At 58.9% G+C, this 15,263-nt stretch overlaps 2 protein-coding genes and 1 non-coding gene across 4 annotated transcripts; 1 reads left to right on the top strand and 2 right to left on the bottom strand.

The window, feature by feature from the left end:
* Positions 1-53: 53 nt before the first annotated feature.
* MED16 (mediator complex subunit 16) lies at positions 54-8,202 on the bottom strand. Its single transcript, XM_034070720.1, has 14 exons — positions 7,937-8,202; positions 7,250-7,357; positions 6,885-7,054; positions 5,897-6,328; positions 5,591-5,696; positions 5,079-5,234; positions 4,509-4,720; positions 4,051-4,257; positions 2,946-3,156; positions 2,652-2,785; positions 2,372-2,564; positions 1,902-2,118; positions 1,434-1,517; positions 54-786 (listed from the first exon to the last, which is right to left on the bottom strand). Exons 1-14 carry the CDS (start codon positions 8,070-8,072, stop codon positions 660-662), a joined length of 2,493 nt encoding a protein of 830 aa, XP_033926611.1. The 5' UTR covers positions 8,073-8,202; the 3' UTR covers positions 54-659.
* A 275-nt stretch (positions 8,203-8,477) lies between these two features.
* Positions 8,478-8,584, top strand: LOC115945297 (U6 spliceosomal RNA). Its single transcript, XR_004079660.1, has one exon. It is a non-coding gene; the product is annotated as a U6 spliceosomal RNA (small nuclear RNA).
* A 537-nt stretch (positions 8,585-9,121) lies between these two features.
* On the bottom strand, positions 9,122-15,210 carry R3HDM4 (R3H domain containing 4). 2 transcript variants are annotated; one of them, XM_034070759.1, is made up of 8 exons: positions 14,941-15,208; positions 12,220-12,374; positions 12,016-12,134; positions 11,649-11,772; positions 11,174-11,259; positions 10,400-10,485; positions 10,206-10,261; positions 9,477-9,719 (listed from the first exon to the last, which is right to left on the bottom strand). In XM_034070759.1, the coding sequence occupies exons 1-8, from the start codon at positions 14,982-14,984 to the stop codon at positions 9,616-9,618; spliced, it is 774 nt and encodes a 257-aa protein (XP_033926650.1). In that variant the 5' UTR covers positions 14,985-15,208; the 3' UTR covers positions 9,477-9,615. The 2 variants fall into 2 exon arrangements, with proteins under 2 accessions (XP_033926649.1, XP_033926650.1); XM_034070758.1 differs by lacking the exon at positions 10,206-10,261 and having other exon boundaries at positions 9,122-9,719; positions 14,941-15,210.
* Positions 15,211-15,263: the final 53 nt, after the last annotated feature.

Raw genomic sequence — 15,263 nt, 5'->3', positions numbered from 1 at the left:
CTGCGCTGTGCGAGCAAAGTCACTTGAGACCCTCCCCAAGAGCCACCCAAACGTTCAGGACAAAATGAAGGGACCTTTTATTTACAAAGGAGCTGCTGGTTCAGGCAAAGCCAAGCAGGGCTTTGCTCCAGGCACAGCACCGAGTGCTTCCCGCAAGGGATGGCTCCGTTACAGCACAGGCAGCAGAGCCTCCCACAGGGGCAAGTCTTTACTTGGGATGAAGGGATGGAAGAGTGCAAGGAAGAGGGGAGTAACCAGGCCCCTGCCCTTCCCAAGCAGCACAGGAGGAATGGAAGGCCCAGCGTTTGCTCCCCTTTCCTTGGGGACTCCGGTCCCCTCCAGCCACCGCGCTGTGGCCAGGCCAGGGCTTGCACTGGGACCTGCTGGGCCCAGGCACCAGCCTTCCCCAGTAAACCTCTGGCATTCATTCCCTTCTAGCTCTTCCCTGGGAAAGAAGAGGGAAAACGAGCTCCCTCTCAGCTTCTGTACATCAATGCGAGAGCAGAAGCAGCAGCAGTGCTGTGCTCCACTGCTTGGTACTGGCTCATGGGCAGCACCAGGATGATGCTCTCCGAGCATCCCTTGTCCCAAACACGGCCAAGGAAGGAGGCCCAAAGCAGCTCCTCTGCTTGGTGCTGTGTCCCCGTGGGCCCCACAGGTCAGGAGTAGCTGAGGGGCATCCTCCTCCATAGCCCCCCACACAAGCAGTTCTTGATCCAGCGCTGCTCCCACTGCTTCACTGCTGTCACTTTGTTGGGTGACTTCAGCATCGTGACACAGCCACACCTGCAGAGAAAACAGGGAGCTGGGACTGGGGCCCAGGGAAAGCAGCCAGCGCTGCTGGGAACTTTATGGATCCCAGGGACTGAAGGAGGAAACCAGCAGGTGATGCTTGCGAGCTCTGAAAACCAAGCGAGCAATTAACTGAGGAGAGGTTATCTGGGAACAGGACCCGGCCCCCAGCTGCTATTTATACATGAAACAGCAGCCAGTCATCTTGTGAGGATGATCTGCTGCGGAGCCTTTCCATTAAAACCAGTAATTAAAGCTAATTCAATCAGATGACTTGATGGATGTCTGCTCCCCGCACCACTCCTTTGGGTGGATGAAGAGGCCAGCACAAAGGGACTTAAAGTGCAAGCCCAGCTTGGAAGGCAAGGCTGACATGGCACCAGGGATGCTGATTGTTTCCCTGCACCAGCTCCTCTCCAAGAAGAGCAGCAGCTGGATTTAAAGGCCAGACCTGCAAAGCGAGCTGGGGATCATCCATCGCTCATCGGGACTCTATGGGCCAAATTCTGCTCACATGGGATCAACATGAGATGCTACTGAGACAGCAGCAAGGATGGTAAAGAGAGACAGCTTCAGGGTGACACAGAACAGTCGGAGGTGGTGCCAGGGCTGCCACAGGGGGGTTACACCGCGCCACTCACCGGGTGCAGGACTTGCACTCCTCTGTTGGGTACGCTCCCAAGTGCAGCCGCCGCAGGTGGTCGATTTTAGGCTGTCCAGGGGCCCTGGGTAGGAAGAAGAATGGGAATGTTTCTAGAACATCTGGTCTCAAAAGCTGCCACAGGACAGGCGTTTCAGCGGCCACCAGGCTTTGTCCATCGAGTGCCATGGGGTTGAAGGCTGTGCTGACATGAATCTAACCACAAACCAGCACTTTCCCCCCTCCATTTCGATCTCTTTTCAATACTTTACATTGCCAGCCCACTGCAAGTTAAGAAATGAACTCAAGCAGAGAGGACAAACTGCTCTCGGGCCACACGAGCAAGAGGCCAAGCCAAGGAACAGAGGTGTCTTACACCCCATGACCTCTCAGAACCACCGAGATCCATCCCAAAGCCTCCCAACACCCTCTTGTCACCACCCCAGCCACTGGCCTCAGGTGCCTGTACCTGACAAAGGCATCAAAGTGGGAAGAGACAGGGTGCCCAACGAGGCCGGGGGCTTTCCCAAACTGCAGCCGGACGAGCTGCTTGTTCTGCAGCTTGCTGATGATGCCGTCGTTGATGGGCAGCCAGTCGATGTTGGGGATGAGCAGCTGGCTGGGCAGCAGGCAGCATTCGTCTATCAGGGTATCGTCGGGCTCCGTGATGTGATTTTCCTCACGACCTGCATGGAAAAGAAAGCAAAGGGAGAAGAGAACCAGCGTGATCCTGACATTTCTCATTTAGAGATCAAGAGAACTGCGTGCGGTTTCCTCCTCCATCCGCCAACACAGCCCAGAAAACAATGAGCCTGGCAGCTGTACTTGCCCTTTCTAAACACTCAGTAGCTCTCAAGTTCCTCCCTGCAATTATTCCTTTCACACACCATCCACATCAGGGAAGGGTTCTTTTGTTCGGGAACGCTGGTAAACACTTACAGCACAGCCAGAGCTTCGTTAGGAGCCTGAAGAGGAGGGACATGCTGTCCTGGGTGTCGGAGGTCGCTGTGTAGACAGGCAGGCAGCTCGGCTTCAGCAGTCCCCAGATGCGGATCACCACCATCAGCTCCCTGAACATGCCCAGGGATGCTCCATCCCGCAGGAAGCTGTGCCCTGGCCGCACAGGAGAGCCCTGCCAAGGGGACAGCAGGCAGGCTGGGGTTTAATGCTGCCCAAGCACTGCATGCAGCCACTCCTGCTGCCCTCGGGCTGTTCTCACCTGGTTAGGAAGGCTGGCCAGCAGGTAGAGCACAAAATCACCCACCCACTGGATGAGCTGCTGCAGGGACTGCAGCGTGTTCATCTCCAGGACAAACTCCTCTGTCTTCAGGTTTATCATCACCTTGTCAATGTCTGAAACAGAAGCAAGACATCAAAGATGGATCCAAACTGCACTCCCTGTCCCTGCAGAGCCGAGAGGTCCCTCCCCTCTCCATCAAACGCAGGGAAGCCATCCTAAACCTGAACGAGGAAGGATCCAACACAAACCACTCGGTGCCAGAGCCATCCCTACCTATATCTGTGATCTTGGAGCAGATTTCGGTGAGCCGGTCCCCAGGGCTCTTGTCGGGGGTGTTGAGGACGTGCGGGCGCAGCAGGGACTTCAAGGTGCAGCTGATGGCAATGAGGAAGAGCTTGGCGTGGTAGTCACACACCCGGGCGATGGTGCTGGATGAGAGCTTGCAGAGAGAGGCCTTCATGGCCACAATGCGCGTGGAGAGGACCTGATTGACACCGAGACACCAGGGGATTGCAGAAGGGAAGGCAGAATTCCAATCAGCTCTTTAAAGCTTTACTCACTACTCTGTTTCTGCCTTGAGTGACAGGAATAGGGAGCACTGTTCTGTGCCTGTATAAACAGCAATTCTGTTCCCAGATCTCTGCCAGAAATAGACTTCACCATCTCCCCTGAAGGTTCCACCAGGTAGAGACCCATTGATGGTAGTGAAAAGGACATAAAAAGGACACGGAACTGTTGGAATAAGTCCAGAGGAGGCCATGAGGATGCTCAGGGGCTGGAGCAGCTCCTGCATGAAGCCAGGCTGAGAGCATTGGGGCTGTTCAGCCTGGAGAAGAGAAGCTGTGGGGAGACATCACAGCAGCTTCCAGTGCCTGAAGGGGGCGGATAGGGATGCTGGGGAGGGACTATTCACTAGGGACTGTAGCAACAGGACAAGGGGTAATGGGTTAAAACTGAAACAGGGGAAGTTCAGATTGGATATAAGGAAGAAATTCTCTACTGTGAGGGTGCTGAGGCACTGGAATGGGTTGCCCAGGGAGGTTGTGAATGCTCCATCCCTGGCAATGTTCAAGGCCAGGCTGGTCAGAGCCTTGGGTGCCATGGTTCAGTGTGAGGTGTCCCTGCCCATGGCAGGGGGTTGGAACTGGATGACCTTAAGGTCCTTTCCAACCCAACCCATTCTATGATTCTGTGATTAAAAGGATCAGGCTGAAGCAGAGGCTCTTCCCACCTTGAGTGCTGCTCGAGTATTCAGGGGCAGCACTGCCAGGCAGTTGGAGTGTGAGTCTCGGGAGCACTGGCAGCTCCTGCTCCCTCCTCTCAGCCCCAGAGCCCCCTCCTTGTGCCCACCCTCTGCAGCGAGCAGGGAGCTGCTGACCTGCTGCAGGGCCGCGTTCTGGCGCATGTACTCTTCATGCAGCTTCTCCACCAGGTTCTGGACCATGTTGGGCTGGACGTGGAGCAGGATGTCCCACCAGTCGTAGCCAGTCACCATGCAATACTCCAGCAAGAAGAGCAAGTGACGGAGGGACATGTTCATGTCCAGCACATGGCCCATGGAGGGCGAGATGCGAAGCATGCTCAGCTGAAGGGAGGAGGCAAAGGAAAACCCACATCAGGAACATGCTTGGAAATACTCCATGAAGCTACAAGGCAACACAAAGCTCATCCCTGACCCAAGGACAGAATTCTTTCAGCAGTGGGATACATCCCATCACATTTAACATGGATCACACAGCTGTAAATCACACTCCCAGCATTCTTCTGAGTGATCCATCGCCACTTAGAGGCAGCCTCGATGAGAACATCTCACTCCCCCCTAACAGAGCACGATACCTTCCCATGACTATCAATGCCAGCCAAGGCCAGGGATGTCCAGGAGAGCTGCATGGCTTTGAAGTGAACCAGGGGTCCAGCAGTTCGCTGCCTCTTGATGGCCTGCTCGTCCACGGGGCGCTGGGAGGAGGACCCATAGAATACAGCCATCATTTGCAAGGACAGGCGGTGCACAATGTGCACGCTGCCATCGTGAAAAGCCAAAGCCAAGCCTGGGGAGAAGAAGACAACCAAGTCACAAACCAAGCGACTCCTCCGGGGTAACCCAGACCTGGCCCAGAGAAGGGGTCTCACAGCCCTGAAAGCCCATGTGGCAATAAGACAGCACCCAAAAGGCTGTAGGCTCACAGCTCACTTTGTACCTTGAGGCCACAACAGTGTTCCACAGAGAAACATCCCTTTCCACGGAAACCAAACAGGATGGTGAGGAAGATACCACGTCTTTGACAGTTTTCCTGTCAGCATTCCGCACGGTTTGTTCCACGTTCTTATCTCAGCAGCAGTTCAGCAAATTAAGAAGGTGAAGTTTCAGGCAAAAGCTACTTCTTTAGTACTTATTAACCCCCTTACCCAGTCCAGGGAAGAACTTGGTGTCGTTGGCCACCTTCAGGTCAGTGTTGGTCAGAGAGATTGGCAGCTTCGGCAGAGCCACAGCCGAGACGCGGTCCAAGTCATTGGTGGCAGAGAGGATTCGCCACTTGAGGATCATGGGCTGCTTGTCTCCAACTTTGAGAAGCAAGTAAGCAAGTGAGACACCTCTCCCTCAGGAGATCAGAACATGCCCTCCCATTGCTGTCCACGCTCCTCGACTCAGAGGGGTTACACATTACATTGACTCTTTGCTCTTTACACCAGGGCGGTGGGAGAACAAGAACACACAAAATGCCTTGGATTGAGTTAAGGTAACAAATCCCTTCCTGGAAACCAGCAAGTTGTTTCCTAAAAGGCAAACAGATGGGCTGAGACCATCTGTAAAACAAACACGTTGCTCTGGATGGTGCCCTGGGTGTGATCATGGAGCTGAGAACCTGCCTTGATTTCCACTGAGAGCACGCTCCCATCCTTAAGGTGCAGACACTCACCCACAGGAGAGATCTGCTGGAAGATGTTGTTGACTGGCAAGCCCTCCTTCCGCAGGGACCAGCACTCCACGATGCTGCTGTTCTGGTTGGAAGCACAAAGCAGCACCTGCCAAAGAGCAACCCATCCTGCAACCACACGCAGAGACTTCACAACGGGGGAAGGGTCCCCCCTGTCCCATCTCCACCCCCCCCTCTCTGCTCTATTTGGAGGCTCCTTTTCCCAAGTAGTTTATAATCCCTATGGAGAGAGTTAGAGGCCAAGACCTCTTGGTTTCAGTCCTCCTTGCTCTAAGTGCAGGTGCTCACCTGCTCCGACATGTCCCGAGCGAGGAACTTGAGGTGAGTGATGGCCGGGTACTTGTCTTTGCGGGCAGGGTCTGTGGTGCAGCGCATGAAGAGGGAAGGCAGGATCTCGGTGTCTATTTTACACTTCTCATTCACCACACTGACACAGACCTTGTAGAACTGCACTGGGGAGGTGCTGCTGCCATCCGAGGTGGCCACCACGATGTTCCCCCCGCCGGTGAAGGCCACGTCTGCCAAGGCCACGCGGCACCGGAGCCGGCACAGGCTCTCTGTGGATGTCAGCACTTGGCCGTTGGGCTTGAGGAGGGACACGGTCACCAGCCCGCTGATGGTCACTGCGATCCAGCCCTCCATGGGCTTCCCACCGAAGAGCGTCAGCGATGGGGAGAACTTGACCCTGGAGAACTTCTCCCCAAAGTTGGATGCTCCAGACTGGGAATAAAAGGCAAGAACACGACGGGGTTTGCATCCAATGTGGAGCTGAACTGAGTCGGACGCAGGCACCAGCTCTGCAATGGGACTAAAGAGAGGGGAAAGCTCCTCTCTGTGGGACACACAGAGTTAAGGTGTAAGAACCCATCAGTAGGGGACTTCTTGGCAGCCCTGCTCCTTTTGAGCCTGGCAGAATTAGGGTTCTCCGCTTATCTCCGCACACACACAGAGCTCCCATTCCCAAATGCCTGGATCAAGCCTCAGGACCTCAAAACAGTTTCCTCTGGCAGGCAAAGAAATGCTTTGATCTCCATTTTACATTGAGGAAACCGAAGCACCAGACTGAGGAAAATGCTTTGAAAGCACCAAGAGAAACGAGGCATCCAACCCCTGCTGAAACCCCACAGGAACTTGGCACCTGACTGCTCTCTTTGACTGGAACCCCCCCTCTGTGACCTGCCCAAGGCCACGGAGGAAGCCCAGAGCAGCAGGAACAGAGGTTTCCAAGACCCGAGCCAGCTTTGCTGACCGCATCCCCTGCATCGCTGGGACAAACCTTTTCCACGTGCAGAGCCAGCTTCACGCCGTTGTGCAGCCAGGACAGGGCCACCACCGGGTCCCCTTCCACCATACTGCCCACCGTGTTCTCCCAGCTGTTGGCCAAGTGGTCCGTCATGCTCCAGCACTTGATGTGGCCATCCGCATCTGCAGAGAGCAGCCTGGAGCCTGCAGGGATGGCATCTCATGAGAACCAGGGGGAAAGGCCATGAAAACGAGCCAGGATCAAGAAATGAAAGCATCCCAGTGCGGTTTGGATGGAGGCAACCAGTTCACGGCTGTGGAGTGATGGAGAAACTCGCTCTCCATGAGGAACCGTGTCCTGGGAATGGTGGGATGCAGGGATAAGGGATCCAAGCTCACCTGACTGATCCCACTCCAGACAAGTGATGACTTCAGCATGGCCTGAGTTAATGGAGTAGACGTCCCATGGGTGCTCGGTGTCGATGATGTGGACCATGTGGGTGAGATCTACACGGGAGCCGAGGGAAAGCACTGGTGAGTGAGCCCTGGTGAGGCTGCAGAGCCACGGCTGACACAGGGGAAGGCACTGAATGGCTTAGGGCAGGGTAACGGTGACGGGTCTGCCATGAACCCCGGTGTGCTGGGAAGGAGCCAGACTGGGAGAACTGGGCTGGGTCAGCCTGGACAAGAGAAGGCTCCTGAAGGGGAGACCTGAGAGCAGCTCCAGTGCCTGAAGGGGCTGCAGGGAACCTGGAGAGGGGCTTGGGACAAGGGCCTGTAGGGACAGGCCAAGGGGAATGGTTTGAACCTGCCTGAGGGGAGACTGAGCTGAGCTCTGAGGCAGAAGCTGTTCCCTGTGAGGGTGCTGAGGCGCTGGCACAGGGTGCCCAGAGAAGCTGTGGCTGCCCCATCCCTGGCAGTGCTCAAGGCCAGGTTGGACACAGGGGCTTGGAGCAGCTGCTCCAGTGGAAGGGGTCCCTGCCCGTGGCTTTAAGCTCATTCCATCCCATCCCATGACTCCATAAACCTAAGGAATGGGGGAAAAGACCCGCATGACCCCCCCCCCCCCCCCCCCCCCCCCCGAACCTTTCTCCTCCTCATTCTTGAGGTCCGTGGTGAAGGCGATGAGGTTGCGGCAGGACCAGGCGCACACCAGCGGCACGGACGGGCAATGGTTGCTCTTCGGCCTCTTCTCCCACTCGCACACGTACGCCAGGTCCATGGCACCGGTAACGGCACCGGTACCGGCACCGGGCACACGCCGCTCCGAGGACCCTGCCCTGCCGGGCTGCCCGCTCCACGCCTGCGCCACCCCGCCAAACCCTCGCAGGCACCGCGGAGGGAAGCCCGGGCTGGAGGCCCTCAGCCCTGCGGTGGGGAGGGGAAGGGAAGGATGCCAATGTAATTTGCAAACTGCTAACCCAGAACTCACTGCGGCAGAGACCGCAACAATAACGTGAAGATTTAGGCGATTTTGGTGAAAAAGAAGTGCTCGAACACCCCTAGAGACGTTTTAGAATAGGGGAATATAGAGAAAGACCCATAACACAGTTAGCATAAAGTCACCCTTTCCTTCTAGTATTTGAATGATGGGGCTTTAAATACCATGGTGGTGAAGGTAGGATTCGTGCTCGCTTCGGCAGCACATATACTAAAATTGGAACGATACAGAGAAGATTAGCATGGCCCCTGCGCAAGGATGACACGCAAATTCGTGAAGCGTTCCATATTTTGCTCCCCTTACACAGGTACCTCCGGCCCCGCACGGCCCCGGGGCACCGCTTTTGGACATGGCTCACACGAGAGCATCCAAGGGATCCCCTCTGCCCAGTGGGGGCACAGCCACAGACACCCCCTCAATGGGTACAGTGAGGGGGGCTCGGGCTCTGCTCCCAAGGAACAAGGGATGGGACAAGAGGAAACGGCCTCAAGCTGCACCAGGGCAGGTTTAGATGGAGCTGAGGAACAATTCCTGCCCCACAGGGTGTTCAGGCATTGGAACAGGCTGCCCAGGGCAGGGCTGCAGGCACCGGCCCTGCAAGGGCTCACCCTCAGTGCCATGGGTTAGTGGTGGCCTTGGCAATGCTGGGATCAGTTGGATTGGATGAGCTTAAAGCTCATTTCCAACCTCGTTGATTCTATGTTCTCTGAGACCCCACATATGGGGCTCCTCAGCCCCCCTGCCTCCCCATGAGCACCCTTTACCCCCCCCGAGGGACACCCCTACCCCGCATGGCCCAAGCAGCATGCACACACACACAACTACACTGCACACCATTAAAAACACGGCTATATTACACTTAAAAACAGTGGTGCAGGGCAGGGAACATGGTGCTGCCCAAACACCCATGGGGCAAGAAGCACCCTGCCCTGGGGGTGGTGATGGAGCATCCCCCATCACCCCACCGCAGGCACAGCACTGTGGGTGCTGGACAAACCACGCCGGGAACGCGACAGCCCCGAGGCTCTTCCGCTGGCTCAGCAGCCGCCAGGAGCTGGTTCACCACAGAGGAATCTGGCCCGAAATCACCTCCATGAGGTGGGTCTGGCCCAGCCCCAGCATTGCTCCAAGCACCTGGGCCGTCAATAGACACACAAAACACATCCCGGGTGGAAGATCCATGCGGGGTCTCTGCAGGGCATCGGCACCCGCTCCTGGAGCAGGGGAAGGGATGAGCCCCTCAGATGGGCATCACGGGCAGAGAAGGGATGCAGGAGGCCTTCGGCGCGCCAAGCAAGGGGCTGGGGGTCCCTCGGGGTGGGTATCAGCTCATCTGCCCCAGGTAGTCTGAGAGCAGGAGCTTGGGGGGCAGGAAGACGCAGTGTTTGTTGCTCACTTTCATCTGACGCTTCCCTTCGATGTTGGAACCTGGCAAGGGGGGAGAAGGGAACCGTTTATCCCATTCCTTCATCCCGGAGATCTCCCATCCGCAGCATTCCCAGCTCAGCAACTGTGCCTCCATCCCCAGCCCCCTCCATGCATCCCTGCCTGCACCATGGGCTCCACTTCCCATCATTAGCACTCTCACGCTGTTTTCCATGAGCAAAGCTCTGGGGATGGAGCCCGGTGCTTCTCCCCTCCTTGCTTTGGCAACAAGACCTTGGAGGGATGCCCATGGCTGCTCCCTGCGGGAAGAGGCAGCGGCCACAGGGGAGGGAGCCCCATGAGCAGCCTCGTGCTGCAGCGGTGGGAGCACAGGGTTATCTGTGAGCTGCAGCTCCAGGTGGGGCCGGGAGGAGGGAGGGAGGAAGAGGCTGAGCTGGAGACGGGAGATAGCGAGGAAGGGAAGGGAAAAACAAAAACAAAGCCCCAGAACCAAGCCCCAAACCCAACGAGCAAACACGAGGCTCCTACTGGCAGAGACGAGGTCCATGTACTGGCAGAGCGCGTGGAGCAGGAGCCGCTCGAAGCTGGGGGAGATGGGGGACAGGGTTAGAACCAGCACGGTCCAGACCAGCACCGCCCAGGTCTTGGATCCCATGGATCCGAGATAGGGAGCACAAAGTGCCCTAGGGTGAGCCCTTGCATAGCCCGAGCTGGGCAAGTACCTGTTATCCATCAGCGCTGTGTAGACGGAGTGAGGGGTGACGGAGAAGAAGGCCAGCAGCTCCTCCTCCAGCCCCTCCAGGGTGCCCTGTGAGCAGAGGGGTCAGTGAGGGAGGGCAGCAGGGATGGAGCCTCTGATTCCCGAGGGATTGCTGCCAGCAGCTCCCGGGCGAATCACTGCATGCCAGGCAGCAGGAAGGAGCAGGGACAGGAGACATGTCCCTTCTGCATCCCCTAGGGCAGGGAAGGATCCAGCTCCTGCCAACCCCGTGCATCGCGTGCCAAGGGCTGGCACCTTCCCCACACTCCGAGCGGCAGCAGCCAGCACGGCCTCGTGTCCATGGCTCCTTCCCTCCCAAGGGCCACAGCTCAGCTCAGTGCAGGTCCCTGGAGCACCGTGACCTCAGGGAGCAGCAGCAGCAGCACCGAGTCTCAGCTGAGAGCAAAGTGAGCAGAAGCCAGCTCCCAGTGCAAACAGAGCAGCAGCACCGGGGCTCCGGGCAGGCAGAGCAGGCTCCCAGGCTCCCTTCGAGCCCCTCTGAAAGCACAGCTGGGTATTCCCAACCAGCTCCAGGAGCGCTCCGAAAGCTTCCCTGTGCATGAACACCCCATTGCCTGCTGCCCATCGACACAGCCCCAGCAAAACAGCCTTTAATGCCAGAACCCTCCAAACTGAGCCAGGAAATGCGCTGTGCCGGGAGCAGAACGTCCGTGTGCAAGCAGGCACAGGGCACGGCTCCATTCCCACCCCAGCATTCCCAGAGCTCCCGGCTCACCATAGGGATCCGGCCCCGCTTCAGGGTGGTGCGCAGGCGGCGGCTGATGCGCTGGAAGCACTCCTGGGGCGAGTAGGACGTGTGCTCTGGGGCCGGCAGAGGGAACATGGAAAGGGCTTGGACCCAGCTCCCAGCCCTGGTGCCCACAGTGGAATCCGCATGGAATCACCACTGAGCCCAACTCCCCCCCCCCCCATCGCACCCCAGCCCTTGTGGCTCTGCACAAGGTCACCCCCAGAGCAGCAGCAGCCCCCCCAGTGAGGGTGGTTACAGTCATCACCCCAGTGCTCCCGGGCCCATGTGGGAGCTGTCAGGAATAACCCCTGTTATGATGAGTTTGAGGTCCCTCATCCGCCGCCCCACCAGGAGCAGATGATGCAGGAGCAGGATGCAGCCCTCAGGAAAGTGCCCTTCCCAAAAAGCAAGCAAGGAGGAAAGGGAGAGGCTCTCCCCACCCAGTGTCCCCTCCCAGCACCTTTCCACTTGTCTTCACTCTTGACAGGCAGCTTCCTCCTGTGCTTCTTCCTGGCCTCCTCCTCCAGGTAGAGCAGGACTCGCTCCTGCTCTTCTCCAGACCGGTTCATGAAGTCACTCCAGATCTGCCAACACAGGGCACTGGGCTGCAGAGGTGTCCGGGGAGCCCCCTCCTCACCCCACATCCCCAGACCTCCCTCCACATCTCCTCATCCCTCCCCATGTGCAAAAGCCACTTTGGGAGAGGATGCAGGTGGCTCCGCAGCCGATAACCTGGTACCGGTCACTGGTACCCAGCAGCGCTCCAGGCACAGCCCTCAGGATGGACACCACCACCAAGGTCACCACCACGGCCAGACAACACCTACCTCCACGTAGGTCTCGTTGTTGCAGGCCTCAGTGAAGATGCTGGGGGCAGCAGAGTGGACGAGCTCCCCTTCCTCACTCCCGCATCCATCCTGCTCCAGAAGCGTCATCAGGAAACGGGCTGTGGGGAAGAGCGAGAGGAGGCAGCGCCCTCAGCAAGGCTGGGGGGACCAACCCAGCGCAGGGAGATGGGGCTGGGTCCTTACTGTTCTCCAGCCTCTGCAGGCTCTTGCGCCCCTTGGCCTTGGGGGTGAGGTCCGAGTTGCGGATGGCCTTGTTGATGTAATACTGCTTCCTCTTGGAGGGGGAGAACCTCTTGGATGGGGAGTCCTCCAGCGGGGGCAGGCAGTCCTCGATCCTCCTGCAGGGACACACGGGAGAAGGGACTGAGCCCACCCGATACCCCCTTGGCAGCCGCAGCACTGCGAGCACAAGGTGATCCCACAGCAGCAGAGCACCAGCAGCAGGCACCACATCCTCCTCCTAACCCTGCACGCCTGCGGTCCCGGCTGACGGCAGCGCTGTGCGGCTCAACCATGGCTTGCTCCATGGACTCGCTCTGTTGAAAGCAGCCATGCATTGCAGGTAATGAATCCCAGCAGCACACGAGAGGGGTCAATCCCGCAGGATCCCCACCGCACCTCACACTCGCCATCACACAGCCAAAGCCACTGGAGCCGTCCTGCCACAGGCGATGGCAGCGGCTCCTATCTCCGGTTATCAAGGCAGCGCCCGCCCTGGCCATGTCATCACCGGCCGGGCTGGTACTTCCCTCCACACTGTTACTGATCCCCATGGCCCCAGCATGGGCTGGGGGTGCTGGTTCTCCCGGGTACCTCCACAGGTGGTTCATGAGTAACTCTATGGTCACGGTGCCGCTTAGCCACACGCATGGTTTAGGAATGACCATCAAACCTGAGATGATTTCATGTGATGAGCAAGAAGCTGAGCGGGTGCTCAATGCAACAGCTCTGGTCTCAAAGTTCACCCAGGCAGGAAGTGTCACTGGCTCGGTCTTTACCCAGGGCTCTGCACTGCAGCTTCCCCTCTGGCTTGTGTGGGTTTCCTTTAGCGCAGCAGAAAGGGGGGAGAGAAAACCCACACCCCCAAAACCAAACCACCCCATACAGGAGCAGCACCCAGGCTGACCCATGTCCTCCCCCTGCCCCTGCCATGGAGCTGTGCCCACCCTGGCACATAATCCCAGCCTGGTTTGGGTTGGAAAGGATCTGAAAGCTCATCCAACCCCTGCCATGGCAGGGACACCTTCCACTGGAGCAGCTGCTCCAAGCCCCTGTGTCCAACCTGGCCTTGAGCACTGCCAGGGATGGGGCAGCCACAGCTTCTCTGGGCACCCTGTGCCAGCGCCTCAGCACCCTCACAGGGAACAGCTTCTGCCTAAGAGCTCAGCTCAGTCTCCCCTCTCTTGGGCAGGTTCAAGCCATTCCCCTTGGCCTGTCCCTACAGGCCCTTGTCCCAAGGCCCTCTCCAGGTTTCCTGCAGCCCCTTTAGGCACTGGAGCTGCTCTCAGGTCTCTCCTTCAGGAGCCTCCTCTTGTCCAGGCTGACCCAGCCCAGTTCTCCCAGTCTGGCTCCTCCTTCCCAGCACCGTGGGGCTCAGGGCAGACCTGTCCCGCAATCAGGTGCTGGCACAGCCTGGGCTGCTCCAGCTGATTACATCCTCCAGCCCGGGCCAGCCGCCAGCCACCTGCCCATGCCAAAACCTTGATTTCCCCCCCCCCCGGCCACTGCCCTGAACTGGGACCTCTACTGCTGGGGGGGGGAAACCAAAAACCTCCCCCCTTCAGCTGGAAACAGCAGCACAGAGGTAGCTTTGGAATACATAAAAGGGCTATTGCAGGAGGTGGGAAGCTGACCCAAACCCGGTCGAGGTTTGCTATAGAGGTGATTAAAACCAGTAAATAAACGGAGGGAGTCACCTTCCACCAACACGAGTCAGAGGCTGGAGCACACAGAGCTCAGCACCACCAGCCTGGCACTGCCGGCTCGGCCCTGGGGCAGCAGGAAAAGCCCTTCAAGGAAAGGGTCCAAGGCATGGAATGGGAAATACTGACCCTGTTTTCATAGGCAGGAGAGCCCTCACCCAGGGCAAGCGGAGGAAGAGGAGGCTCAACCTCCGGGCTCTGTTGGCAGGAGCAAAGGGGTGAGTGATGGGTAAGTGTCACCACGGTGGGAGCATCCCCGGTCCCACACAGGGACCCCTCGCTCCCTCTTTGAGCCTCAATCCTCAGTGCAGGCTCAGTCCCAGCTCCTCGGAGCCTCCGGGGCACCAATCCCCGGCACCCTGCACTGCCACGTCCCGTTGGGCACCGCCACAGCCGCAGGACTCGCTCCTGGCACCGGGCTCGGACGAGCCCCACGTCCATGGTGCCATCACCACGGGGATCCCTTCCCGTACCGGGCTCCCAGTTAAACACCGACCCCCGGAGCCGGCTCCACGCGGAGCTGAGCGGCTTCTCCAGCTGCTCTTTTCCAGGCAAGAAAGAAGCCGCCGCTCCCGACCCGCGGGGTTTTAACCAGGATCCCGTTGGTTACCGGGCAGTGAACGGACACGGCACCGGCGCTCGCGAAGCCAGCGCTGCCAGGTGGGAATGCTGCTGGGCGCTGGGAAAACCCCGGTCCCGGCCGCATCCCAGCGCCGGTTCCGGTGTCCCCAGGGCGCGCCCGTGACCTTCACGGGGTAAACACTCATTATCCCGTTACCAAATCCCGGCCTCCGGCCATTGGCACCCTCCGGGCCGACAGCGCAGAACCTCTCCCGGTTCGGTGCAGCCGCCGCCGATCCCCCCGCGCCGCGGACGGACCGGAACCGGGAGGAGAAACCGGTACGGAGACGCGACCGCATCAACAGCCCAAAGAATGGGGACCGGGCCGGGCCCCCGGCAGCCCCCCCCGCCCCGCACTCACGGGGAGGACTCCTCGGGGCCCGCACCGCCGCGCAGCACCACCATGACCCGGTACCGGGGCGCTCCCGCAGGAAGTGGCGTCAGAAGGGCGAGACTCTTCGTGGCCCCGCCCCCGGGTGCCGCGGGGGGCGGAAGAGGGTCCCGGTGGGGGGGGGAGAGCCCCCGAACCGGGGCTCGGGGGTGATGGAACCCGGGGGACGCGGCCCCTTTAAACCCCCTCCGGTGCCGCGGTGCTCTTAAAGGGGCCGCGCACTTCACGGCGGCTGCGCTGCCCCGTCCGGCCGTTAAGCGGCGCTGCAGCCGCGCTCCCCGCGCTTTATTTGC

Source organism: Melopsittacus undulatus, chromosome 19 (assembly GCF_012275295.1).
Source record: "Melopsittacus undulatus isolate bMelUnd1 chromosome 19, bMelUnd1.mat.Z, whole genome shotgun sequence".
NCBI classification, from domain to species: domain Eukaryota; kingdom Metazoa; phylum Chordata; class Aves; order Psittaciformes; family Psittaculidae; genus Melopsittacus; species Melopsittacus undulatus.
The sequence above is the reverse complement of the archived record's forward strand: the minus strand, read 5'-3'. Positions and strand labels throughout refer to the sequence as shown.

Bases quoted from the DNA above. Each gene is read 5' to 3' on its own strand.
- R3HDM4 (XM_034070758.1), bottom strand. From the start codon at position 14,984: ATGGTGGTGCTGCGCGGCGGTGCGGGCCCCGAGGAGTCCTCCCC. The intron at 10,486-11,173 runs GTGAGCCGGGAG...CTCTGCTCACAG, and splicing joins AGCGGGGCCGGATCCCTATG to GGCACCCTGGAGGGGCTGGA. The intron at 9,720-10,399 runs GTACTTGCCCAG...CCCCCTTGCCAG, and splicing joins ACAGCGCTGATGGATAACAG to GTTCCAACATCGAAGGGAAG.
- MED16 (XM_034070720.1), bottom strand. From the start codon at position 8,072: ATGGACCTGGCGTACGTGTGCGAGTGGGAGAAGAGGCCGAAGAGCAAC. The intron at 2,565-2,651 runs GTGAGAACAGCC...TCCCCTTGGCAG, and splicing joins TGGCCAGCCTTCCTAACCAG to GGCTCTCCTGTGCGGCCAGG. The intron at 2,119-2,371 runs GTAAGTGTTTAC...TTTTCCATGCAG, and splicing joins AACGAAGCTCTGGCTGTGCT to GTCGTGAGGAAAATCACATC.